At 38.0% G+C, this 12328-nt stretch overlaps 1 protein-coding gene and 1 long non-coding RNA gene across 2 annotated transcripts in view; one reads left to right on the plus strand and one right to left on the minus strand.

The window, feature by feature from the left end:
- Positions 1–1840: 1840 nt before the first annotated feature.
- LOC112811060 (uncharacterized) overlaps positions 1841–12328 on the minus strand; it is a 35888-nt gene continuing 25400 nt past the window's right edge. The window contains exons 3-5 of the long non-coding RNA XR_012380387.1: positions 8438–8573; positions 2467–2596; positions 1841–1912 (exon numbers count right to left, since the gene is read on the minus strand). This is a non-coding gene — a long non-coding RNA (uncharacterized lncRNA). The remainder of the gene's footprint in view (positions 1913–2466; positions 2597–8437; positions 8574–12328) is intronic.
- Positions 11051–11983, plus strand: LOC112811058 (olfactory receptor 2A12). Its single transcript, XM_073898628.1, is given in 3 exon segments — positions 11051–11080; positions 11082–11283; positions 11286–11983. Coding segments are annotated over 3 exon segments (930 nt in total).

Genomic DNA, 12328 nt, shown 5'->3' on the forward strand with positions numbered 1-12328 from the left:
TTTTTATTCTTTATATCTTCATTTTCCTTTTCTTTGACAAATTATAGTTATTTAAGTTTTTATTTGTAAATTTAGTATCTGTTATATCTGGGACCTGTACTGTTGACTCTTTTACTTCTTGATTATTTATAACTTTTCCTTGCTTTTTCACGTGTTAAATGATGCATTTTAGAAACTGTAAATTTTGTCAGACTCCTATAAAGATTATTGATATGTTTTTGTTTTTCCCTGAAAAAGCAGTGAAATTTGTTGAGGATCACCTTGTTTCTCTTGGTTTTCCATTTTAGGTTAGTTAAAACTAACCAATTTCAGCATTACCCCTACTGCTCAGGCATCATTTCTGTGCCTACCACCAAGGTCTTTATGAAGAGATCTCCATCCTGGCTAGATTGTAACTCCAAAATCCCCTGGAACATTTTGCAACTTCTGAAGTTTCTGTTCAGCTCCTTTCAGCTCCTCTCAGCTTTCCTCATCTTTTGGCACCTCAGCCATTGGTCTCCTTTAGGTTTCAACATCCATGTACTTAGGACTAAGAAATGCCTAAGAAAACTCCCCACTCCCCTCATACAGTTCCTTCCTCTTCCACATCCCCACGCCAACTCAATTCCCAGTTCTTTTATTTTTCTGTAACTCCAATTTCTGTTGCTTGCACCCAACAAGACTGCAACTTTCTGCCTGGACTCTATTTTTATGGTCACTGTTTGGGAATATCTTCTGGAAGAAAGCCTCTGTGATTGTGAGCTCACTTTATATGTCTTTTTCTCAAGGAGCACAACCCTGTACTATTGGTATACTTCCTAAACACCCTCATCTGAAGCCTAAACTCACTTCTAATTATCTTAGCAACTTTGCCTTGCTCAACAAAGCATTAAATATTATCAAATAAAAATTTTGTGAAAAATTGATCTCATTAATGATTAAAGCAGCATGAAAATAATGTTGCCAGTTTGAAGAGGGCTTAGAAAGGGCATTTATATGTAATTCATCCAAATGGCAAACTGCTCCAGTTTTGTTTTTATACTGAGGTCTCTCTTAATAGGTAGGTAAGAACTGAGGCAATATAATCCTGAACTGTATTCCAAAAGATATGATTATTCTGAAATCTCAAGTCACGTGCCTGAGAAGCAAATGTTAAGGAAGTTGACTTGTGGTTGTTAATCATAGATACCATGTGATAAGGTTTCATTGTCTGACAAGCAAGTAATTAGCTGGGTTGGACTGAACTGTGTTCACTCAAAATTTATATGTTGAAATCATGGTGCTGTAATACCTCAAAGAGGGACTTTTTGGAGATGGGGTTTCATAGAGGTAATTATACCAACATGAGGTATTTAGAGTAGCTCTAACCAATACAGCTGGTCTCCTCATAAGAAGAGATTAGGACACAGATATAAACATGTGAAGACACAAGAAGAGAACCACCTACAAACCAAGAAGAGGGACGTTGGAAGGAACCAGTCCAGTCCACACCGAAATCTCAGAATACTAACCCGTAGGACTGTGAGAAAATAAACTTCTATTGTTTATGCATCCCAGACTGTGGTAATTTGTTATGGCAGCCCTAGCAAACTAATAGAGAGGTGAAATAGAGAATCAAATGAATATTAATTAGCAGAGAGTCAAGCATGTTTAGGTTCAAGTCAGTTATCAAAGATACCATTTAAGCAGCTACTGGAAGATTCTTCACCATGACAAAGAGTTTATTTCAAGTTTGGGAACAAAAAAAAATTTTTTTTTCTTAATTGTGAAAGTCTTTTATTGAGGTCTTTTGGAAAAAAAATAACATCTCTAGTATCATTACACAAAAATCTTATCTTAGATATCTTCAGGTTAATGTTCACTTTATGAAAGCACAATGATCACATCAAGATTATCCATAAATTTGCCAAGCATTGCATTTTTCTGAGACCCTCTGAAAGAACCATATAAGCAAAATTTACCTTAAAAATTAATTGATGCTGCATGAAAATAAATACCATTATGGACAGTATGGATGTATGTGATATATATATATATATATTCTTCAATCACTACACCAGGTTGACGATTAGCAGATTGAATTCAAAAGAGCAAAAAAGGAATCTCATCCATGCTAACTCTTCCCTAACTTCATGTTTTAAACACCAAGTGCATTAAGTTTGGAGAAATCATCAGAAACCTAGTTATAAGGCTTCTAAACAGATAAGAGTTAGAGATAGGAAGGGCTAGAAAAGTTTCTTTACATTTATCTAAGCTTATATGATGTGAAGAGCAGCTGTATGCTATCTGTGAAGACAGGAAATATGCTTTTTCTTCAAAAAAATGTAGGCAGTGGTCAATAGAAATAATGTAGTAAGGATCTCCAAAAATCCTCTGCTCCATAAAGAAAAAAGTACACTGACAAATTTGTAGAAATCAACTCTTTCAGAACTCGGGGCGGGGAAAGGCAACAATCTGGGGAGTGTGCGTGCAAGAAAAACTGCTGACCTTGCTATGAACCATGAGCTTTGGGGTGGTTCAACTTGCTGTGTTTCCATCACCAACTCCCCAGCTTTGTGGATATCCTCAAAAACCAGTAGCCCCACAATCATCGTGGAAACCAACATCTCTGCAGCCTCTGGAGGGAGAGAATATGGTTGAAGCAATAAAAGAGCAAATAATTGGTAATCTATTGAAATTAAGTTGATATTAACCTAAACCATATTATTATAAATTAAAATGCTAATCATAATCCCCAGGGGTAGCCCCTAAGAAAATAGCTCAAAAATATATATTTGTGTGTGTGTGTGTGTGTGTGTGTGTGTATAAAGAAACAAGAGAATTAAATAGGGCACTATAAAATTTTAACAAAAAGGGGCCAGTAATGAAGGAATGGGGAACAAAACATCATAAGATCTACGGAAAACAAAGAGCAGTTGGTGTACAAATGTTGATGTTGGATTTGGGGGCACCTGGATGGCTCAGTGGGTTAAGTGGTCAGCTCTTGATTTCAGCTAGGTCATGATCTCAGGGTCCTGGGATTGAGCCCAGCCTGGAGCCCCGCATGGAGCCCACGTGTCAAGCCCTCCATTGAGGCCTGCCTTAGGCTCCATGCTCAGTGGGGAGTCTGCTTCTCTCCCGCTCCCTCTGCCCCTCCCCCCACTTGCTCACTCTCTCTCTCTAGAATAAATAAATAAATCTTAAAAAAAAATTAATGTTGATGTTGGGCTTAGAGCCCAGGTAGACCTTAGGTCCTGTACTCTTACACTGTCATCCAAATTGTGGAATTAAGACTAAATTTTATCAACATCTGAGCATACAATGTATGTTTTCAAGGTTTAATTAGCAATACAAAAATATATATAAACTGATAGCAATCACCAAAGACAGCTAGAAGAAGGGAAGAGAGAACAGAGGGCATAGGGGTCTAGAAGTGCATTTCTAAATGTTCACTATGGATCAGTCTCTACATAAAGCAGGTACTCTCTCAACAACAGAGGAAAGGCATGACAGGGAAGCTTATAACTGGAGTCTTGTAAGTCTCTTTAAAGATGTTGGATTTACTCTCTTGAGATGAGAGGCCAGTGGGCACTGCTGATCCACGCTGATGTGCACTAGGCTGACATTCAGTCTGGAACACTGCATTTGGGAAGAGGCCTGGTGGCACACACTAATTGGAGTGTTATCAGCATGGAAAATGCAGTGAAATCCTTGGGACTGATGAGGCCCCATAGACAGTGGACAGAAAATAGATACAAAGAATAAACCTTGAAAAATGCCAGTGTTCAGAGGGTGGGGAAAGGAGGAGAAACCCACCAAGGAGACAGAGAAGGAGCCGCCAGGAAGGTAGAAGGACATAGGGAGAGCAGACCATCATGAGAGTCGAGGGAAAGGAGTGTTTCAAAGAGAGAGCACTGGTGACTGGGTTCAATGGTACTGGCAGGTCAAGTCAGATAAGGACAGAGAACTACTGGTCACTGGGTTTAGCAAAATCAAGATAATTAGTGTCTTTGAGAAAAAGAGTTTCACGTGCTGACTGGATGTGTTCAAGGGAATAGGGGCAAAGACATTTGAGACAAATTGCTGGAGAGAAGTTCTTGAGTGGGCAGGAGGGATGGGATTCACAAGCTAAGTGGCAGGCTGTCCTTCATGAGGGTCAAGGCCAGTAACTTCACAGTGACAGCAAAGGAGTTGGGAATGAATGCAGATCCAGGATCCTGGTCAATGTTTCCGTTAAGATTGTGAATTAGCACCTGATAACTTCTGCGTTCTCAGTGACTGTCAGTAGCTGGGACTGTGGGTGGGAGGACTCCTGGGAGGTTTAAAGAGAGAAAATATGGGGGGAAAATCCTCTTAGGAGACTAGGGAAGCAGCATGCGTTCTGGTGGCTTCGAGGGCCAAGCTGATGTGAATAGTCATGACTTTAAAGGGGCCTGAGTCATCAGGGTTATGTGTTTTTCTTCAGATGTGTGGAGGTGGGCAAGGCCATCCACCATTTAAATTCAGTCTAACACCTAAAGACGTAGAACAGAGGCATTAAAATTACCTCTCTAAGTGTAGGATGGAAAAAGAAAGGTTAAAAAAGTGAACAAGTATTTAGGGGGTGGTTTGTAATCAAAGGAAGACAGGAAAGCACTGAGGGAATAAGGTTCATTCTCTGAGTTTTCATGTAAAGATAAATATTTGTGATGGAAACTTTTGATAATTCACTTTACAGGAATACTTTTCAGCAGACAGAGATTGTTCACTCCCTAGGGAGGATGGAGTCCTTTGAGGTGCTGCCTTAATAAGCCCCATGGGGGGCACACTTACATCATGACATTTAAACCACTCCAAGAGGAGACATGGAAGCAGGCACACTTGAAAATCAAGTACCTAAAAAGTCTGAATACTTGAGGCTTGTACTATGTGACATAAGCCATCAAGCATGACTTGTATCAGCTACATTTTCATGCCAACATCCTCCTGAGTAGTATCACTCATGCCATTCTTCCCGAGTTCTCACTTTTCTGCATAAGCAGGTGCACACACACACACACACACACACACAAACACACACACGGATAACAGAGCTGGAGAACTGCACAGGTTTTACACTGCTCTGTAGGGAAGACACAGAATGGTGGGAAGACACTTTGTAATGTGTTCCTTGGTTGCCACAGGTATGCCTCCGGGGAATGGGTTTGTTTTAGGTGATCAGAGTATAAAGCCCTCCCATCTAGATACCTCCCGAGCGCCCCTGAGTACTGTCCTCTTGGTCAAGCTAGAAAGGATATCTGGGACTCATCATCCACCAAACCCGCTTCAGGGAGTAGGTGACTCATTTGCCCATCTCTGTGAGTTTTCCTGTACATTCAAGCCGAGTTTAAGGGATAAACCAGAAATAGCATCCCCCTTTTACAAATCACCGTAGATAAACTGGTTGATGAGTAACAGAAGAACAAGACAGAAGGATGGCAGAAATCATCAGGTTTAAAAAGAAGAAAAAGCCACTTTTGTGAGACCTCTTTCTCCCATTATGCTGGGGATCTCAGTAACACCAGTATTACTGACCACTATGCTGTCACAAGCCCTCCTCAGTCACACCTATGGGAAGAGCCAGGTGGAATTAGACGTCTGTGACTCGTGGTATCTAACTGAAAGGGGCATAAGAGCCATCTAATCCGTTTGCCTCTTTTTACTATTGAAGAAGATGAGCCAGAGGTCTTCCACAATTTTCCTTGACCTGTCATTTCTTCCCCGGCTGCACAATCTGCTCCTACCACATCTTAGAAATATCTTCCAACCAGGGAAGTGAGGACACTAGGGCTCCATTTATACGCTGCCCAGGAGGGAGGTCTTAATCAGTAGCAGGGAGAAATCCTATGGATAATGGATTATCCATTATCCAAATAATGGATAAAATTCCATTATTATTTTTTGTTTATCTGTGAAGCTTCATAGAGGTTCCTGATTAGCTTTTTCTTATTTGGTGTTCCAAGCTTGCTCTTCAGGGATGATAGTCCTCATCCTAGGGGAACACTTTGATCCTAAATGGGATTATGTGATCACTAGTTTCGCTTAAAGTTAGGAGGAAAGTATAGCTGGTGGAAATATGGTAAGAACCACTACTACAGAGCTTCTCTATTTCACCTCTGTTTTGTATCTGGCACCATATTCAGTGAAAACATTTGGGCTATAAAATTTAAAAAATTTAAATGCTCTCTTTTTAAGTCACTTTTGAGAAGTGTTTTTTTTTTTTTAACAATGTAACTAAAGTGAAAATGTGTTAATCTTAAATCTAAAAAATGCAAAAAGAAATAGGAGAATCCAGGTCAGTGTGTGTAATATGACATAATGAGATGATCTTTTCTTTGTTTGAATTCTATGTAAGAAATATTTGCGCTTGAGTGGGGATGCACAAGTGCTTGCATGTGTTTCTGAATTTCTGAGTTAATCAAGTTGTTCCTTTGGTCCGACAGTTTATCTCCGCCCCAATACCACACTGACTTAATTACTGTGGCTTTACGATAAGGGTTGGCAATGGAATAACTCCTTTTTCATTCTTCTCAAGATTTTCATGGCTATCCTTGACATTTGCATTTTCATGTAACATTTAGAATAAGATTATTAACTTCCACACATTAAAAAACCTGCTGGGATTCTGATTTGAAGTTCATTGAAAGTATAGATAATCTGGAGAGATCTAGAACTTTATAAATCATCTAATCTGTAAACACACGCACATATAAATATCCTTCATTTTGTCCATTGACCTTGAATCCTGAGTTTTTATAAAATCACTCATTGATTTCAAGAGTTTATCTATAATTTTTTTAAAAGATTTTATTTATTTATTTGAGAGAGAGAAAGCATGTGAGAGAGAGAGAGCAAGAACATGAGCAGGGTACAGGGGCAGAGGAGAGGGAGAAGCAGACTCCCGCTGAGCAGGGAGCCTGAAGCAGGGGCTCCATCCCAGGACCCTTAGATCATGACATGAGCTGAAGGCAGACGCCTTACTGACTCAGCCACCCAGGCACCCTATCTATAATTTTTTTAAAAATTTCTACATACATAATTGTGTTTTTGTGAATAATGACATTTTATAGACTCCATTTTAATTCTTATGCCTTTTATTTTATTCTTCCTATATTCTCGCTAGTTACTGAGTCAATGTTAAATAGACATAATGTTATAAGAGCACAGTAGGCTTGTCTCCTAGCTCAGAAAAAGCTTTTAATATTTCATTAATTAAATATAATGTTTCTATAGGTTTTGTAAATACTTTCTCAGATTAAAGTTCCTTTCTATTTGAAGTTTGCCAAGTCCTTTTTTAGGAAATAGATCCTGAATTTTATCTTGTTGGTGGATTTTTTCCCCATTAGTATTGTACAGTATCTCCTCTGTGCCGATGGATGCTTTGGAATGATATTACTATGGCCACTACTAGTTTCTATGTGCCAAGAACATGTTTTTTCAATATTTCTTTTTAAACTTTGTGTGTGTGTGAGAGAGAGACAGACAGAGACAGAGACAGAAAGACAAGGGTTTGGATTTATGTTTGGGTGGTTTAGGTATGATTCTTTTAAGATTTTGTAACTTGATTTTCTGGTTTTCCTCTAATATGATTAACTCTGTCTTTTAGTGACTTATATTTACGTATAATGCAGTAATATATATATAGATTTATTAATGCCAGCTTATTTTGTATTTTCTGTTTATCAAATCTTATTTGCTTTTTTATTTCTTTTTTTTCCCCTTCTGCCTGCTGCTGGATTGATAATGCTTTTAGTTCTTTTATTTGCCTTATAATTTTGAAAACTATAGATTTTATGTCTGTTTTTGATGATTTTCATTAATGGGTAATATCCAAGTTTAGTAAATTATTCTAATAAATTTAAAGTCATTTGGGGTTTCAATTCTCATCAAGGAAATTTAGTACTCATTACCTATCAAACATCACTTCCTTGTTTACCTACTATTTTTAGATTTTATCTCACCCCTTTAAAATACCAAAATAATTATTTTATAATCCATAGGCCATAAAATTTACCAGCATATTTTTTCAAGTGATGTGTCAAAATTATTTGTGTCAATATTATTTGTGTATTTTAAAAAAGAACCTCTGATTCACTCTTATTCTTATTGAGGAATATACTTTAATAGTGTACTGAGGATCTGTAGGTGTCAATACCCTCCTTATCTGTATGTCCAATAATGTCTTTGCTGTCATTCATTCAAGAGAGTTCTTGAAGGTACATTTTATTTATTTTATTTTTTTAAAAGATTTTATTTATTTATTTGACAGAGAGAGACACAGCGAGAGAGGGAACACAAGCAGGGGGAGCGGGAGAGGGAGAAGCAGACTCCCACTGAGCAGGGAGCCTGATGCAGGGCTCCATCCCGGGACCCTGGGATCATGACCTGAGCCGAAGGCGGACACTTAACGACTGAGCCACCCAGGCGCCCCTTAAAGGTACATTTTAGAACAACAGCTTACCTCTTTGGCAAATTAAGGTAGTAGGTTGTGTCTTCAGACCCTTTCTTGCTGATGAGAAGTCACTGGCACTTGAATGATTGTTCCTATGTATTTCATTGTTTTTATATTTGGTAACTCTTAATATTTCCTCTTAATCCTGGAAAAAGTAAATGATAAAACAGTCTAACAAAAATTACTGAAGAGACAAATGAAATTAACTTCTATTAAAGAATCACAAAGTCAGGGTGCCTGGGTGGCTCAGTCAGTTAAGCATCCAACTCTTGATCTCAGCTCAGGTCTTTTTTTTTTTTTTTAAAGATTTTGTTTATTTGAGAGAGAGAGAGAGAGAGCATGAGTAGGAGGAAGGCGCAGATTCCCCACTAAGCACGGAGTCCCACACAAGCTGGATCCCGAGACCCTGAGATCACGACCTGAGCCGAAGTCAGACACTTAACCAACTGAGCCACCCAGGTGCCCCAGCTTAGATCTTGATCTCAGGCTGTGAGTTTGGACCCTGCGTTGGGCTCCATGCCCAGCATGGAGCCCACTTAAAAAAAAAATCACAAATCCTACGTATGAAACAGAAAGAGCACCCTAATGAACCAAGAACAATGTGTATAGGAAGAATCAACTTTAAACTCTTAGGAAGGAAAAAAATAAAGTCATTAAAATTAAAAAAAAAAATCAGGCAGATGGGATAAATGTTAACCTGGTGTTAGTCATAGAATAAATGTACAATTACAATATAGTCATGAAAAAATCTATCACATGGTGAAGAGAAAAAAAGAAAAACATCTGAAAGGGTAATTAAGGGACATAAGTTGATTGATTACACTTTGAATAAAAGACCCACAAGGTCTAGACACAGTGAAATGTAGAGGATAGAGGAAAGACAACAGTCGAAGGGATAATTGTTAAGAATTTACATTCATTGAGAATTTTTATTTATCCTATTCTGTCATCAGGATACATTTTTAATCCAAAGATTCATATATTCTTCAGCAATGGCAAATACTCCATTTTGCTTGAGTGTACATTTATGTTTATTTTTTTGTGCTCCTTAAGTGGAATGCATTTTTTTTTAACCATTTAAGGACTCAGGTCTATTTTGAATTCTGAAACATTTTTGCTGAAATCTCTTCAAATACTGTTTCTTCACTATTCTCTCCATTTCTTTTGCTCTGGAAACTTTATCATGTCTAAGTTTAGGCACTCAATCTGTTATTCATGTCTCAAGATTGCACTTTGAAAATGGTAGCCCTTTGTTTGCATTAACATCTGCGTGGGTTCTTAAATGTGACCTTCCAATACACTTTTCTCTCTTTAATGTGAGGTCTGGAAACTATCTTCCTTATTGGTTATAAAATTATGTAGCTTTATGTCTTATTTCAAATGTCTGTGCTTGATCTATTTTATATAGTCATTTTTTATGGCTACCTTGTTCATTTTTCTTAATTTATCAAGCATTTCAGTAATTATTATTAATTAATTAATTTATTTATTATAAATTTATTAATTTATAGGAGCATCCTAACCATCCTTAGTCTTTGGAAGATTGTGCTATATGTTTATTACATCCTGAATGAATTCAAAGCTAATTGTTTACTTTGTTTTTCCTCATTAGCAGAACTTATTTTCCCCAAAATATGTTTAGGCACATATTCTGAGTGAAAGATTTTTTGTTTTTAGAATTGTTTTTCTTTTTATTTGCTTTTTCCACCCTTTCTTGTTTTCTGATTTTGGAATTTTGTTGTTCTTCACTCAGCTCTATGGGCCCTGTGTATATAATATATAATATGTAATATATAATACAAGAGTGTCTCAGACTCTGGTGATCTAATGAGAAAGCCAGGAAGCATGCTGACTTCTTTGTAGTCACCTTATCCAGCAGCCCAATAGTTGTTTTATACCTCCTTTTATACCCAAGCCCTCCGTTTCAAGCAATCATATTAGTATATCCCATCTCCCAAAACTTGCCTTGACTCCGTAAGAGCTGAGCTCCAGGTATCACATTCTGCGTTCAAACTTGGAGCATACATGTTTCTGATTCATTTCTGGTGTTGCAAAAATGATCTCATTTTAAACTCTGGCTATTTGGGGGTTGGTATTTTATATTTTGATTTCTCAACTCCACGTGTTAGGAATTCCTCTTGAGCACAGATCTTTCTTCTTAACTAATATACAACCAATAGTGTAATACAATGATAAAATTGTTAGTGTCAATTATTACTGTTAATAATATTTCTGGGAGAAAATAGAAATTAGTGGAAGCAGAGGTAAGTGAAAGAGAATCTGACTATTTCCTTATTAGCTTCAGCTGATTATTGCTTACAGTGAATTTCAAGAAATGACATTTCTTCTATTTTTGAAAAGTAGCCAGAGACCCCAATTTTTATGTGAAGTCTACTAATTGTTAATATCGGTCAATAACTAAATTTATTAGATATCTCTAAAAGCCAAATGTACAGATCAACATCATAGACTTTGGACTAGATTGGATCCATGAATTACTGACTTGTGGCCTCTGCATAAATTCTTATTCTGTATGAATGTATCATTCCTTTTTCCTTTTCTACCACTCAGCTCCAAAACTCCTGTGCTAAGTGCAGCATTGTACCTATCTGTCAAAAGAACATGGGAAGCAATCAGATATAGATCACAGAAGGTCATCCTGCTGGGATTCCAGGTTGACCCTAAACTTGAAGTTTTCCACTTTGGGTTCTTCTTGCTATTCTATAGCCTCATCCTGATGGGGAACCGGCTTATCCTGGGGCTCATCCGGCTGGACTCCAGACCACACAACCCCATGTACTTCTTCCTTTCACACCTGGCCATTGTTGACATGTCCTATGCCTCAAGCATTGTCCCAAGATGCTGGCAAATCTTATAATGCAGACGAAAACCATCTCCTTTGTTCCATGTTTACTTCAGAACTTTTTGTATTTGGCATATGCTATCACAGAGTGTATGAGTTTGGTAGTAATGTCCTGTGATCGGTATGTGGCTATCTGCCATCCCCTACATTACACTGTCATCAGGAGCTGGAGGATATGCACTATCTTGGCTGCCACTTGCTGGATATTCAGCTTCTTCTTAGCTCTGATCCATATTACTCTCATTCTGAGGTTGCCCTTTTGTGGGCCACAAAAAATCAACCACTTTTCCTGTCAAATCATGTCAGTATTCAAAATGGCCTGTGCTGACACTAGACTCGACCAAATTGTTCTCTTTGTGGGCTCTGTGTTTGTTTTAGTAGGGCCCCTCTGCTTGGTGCTGGTGTCCTATATGCACATCCTGTTTGCCATCCTGAGGATCCGGTCCGGGGAGGGCCGCAGGAAGGCCTTCTCCACCTGTTCCTCCCACCTCTGTGTGGTGGGGCTCTTCTTTGACAGTGCCATTGTCATGTATATGGCCCCTAAATCCAGCCATTCTCAGGAACAAAGAAAGATTCTATCATTGTTTTATAGCCTTTTCAACCCTATGCTAAACCCACTGATCTACAGCCTGAGGAATGCAGAGGTGAAGGGTGCCCTGAGGAGATTTCTGAGGAAGCAGTCATCAGTGTGAGGGATGGTTTGGAGTATTCCAGGACTGTGAGCTTTTCCACATGGTTCTGGGTCCTTGAATGCCCTTTTGAATCCTTTGATTTAACAAACCCAGTACTCTTTTATCTTTGGATTTCTTACAAAATGAGAATATAAATACTCTTACACTTTAAGCCATTGATACAAAACCTGAGATAAACATTATGAAACAGAAAATCACAGTCTAATCCTATTCATGAACAGAGAGGCAAATATCTTAAAATATTAGTAAAATAAGTCCACAAAACAATATTACATTTTGATAAAGTTTTATCCTCCAAATGCAAGAATTATTTAACATTAAAACAATGAAAATAATTTGCCACAT

This window comes from Callorhinus ursinus, unplaced genomic scaffold, assembly GCF_003265705.2.
Source record: "Callorhinus ursinus isolate GAN/ISIS: 27379988/994484 unplaced genomic scaffold, GSC_fseal_2.0 scaffold12, whole genome shotgun sequence".
NCBI classification, from domain to species: domain Eukaryota; kingdom Metazoa; phylum Chordata; class Mammalia; order Carnivora; family Otariidae; genus Callorhinus; species Callorhinus ursinus.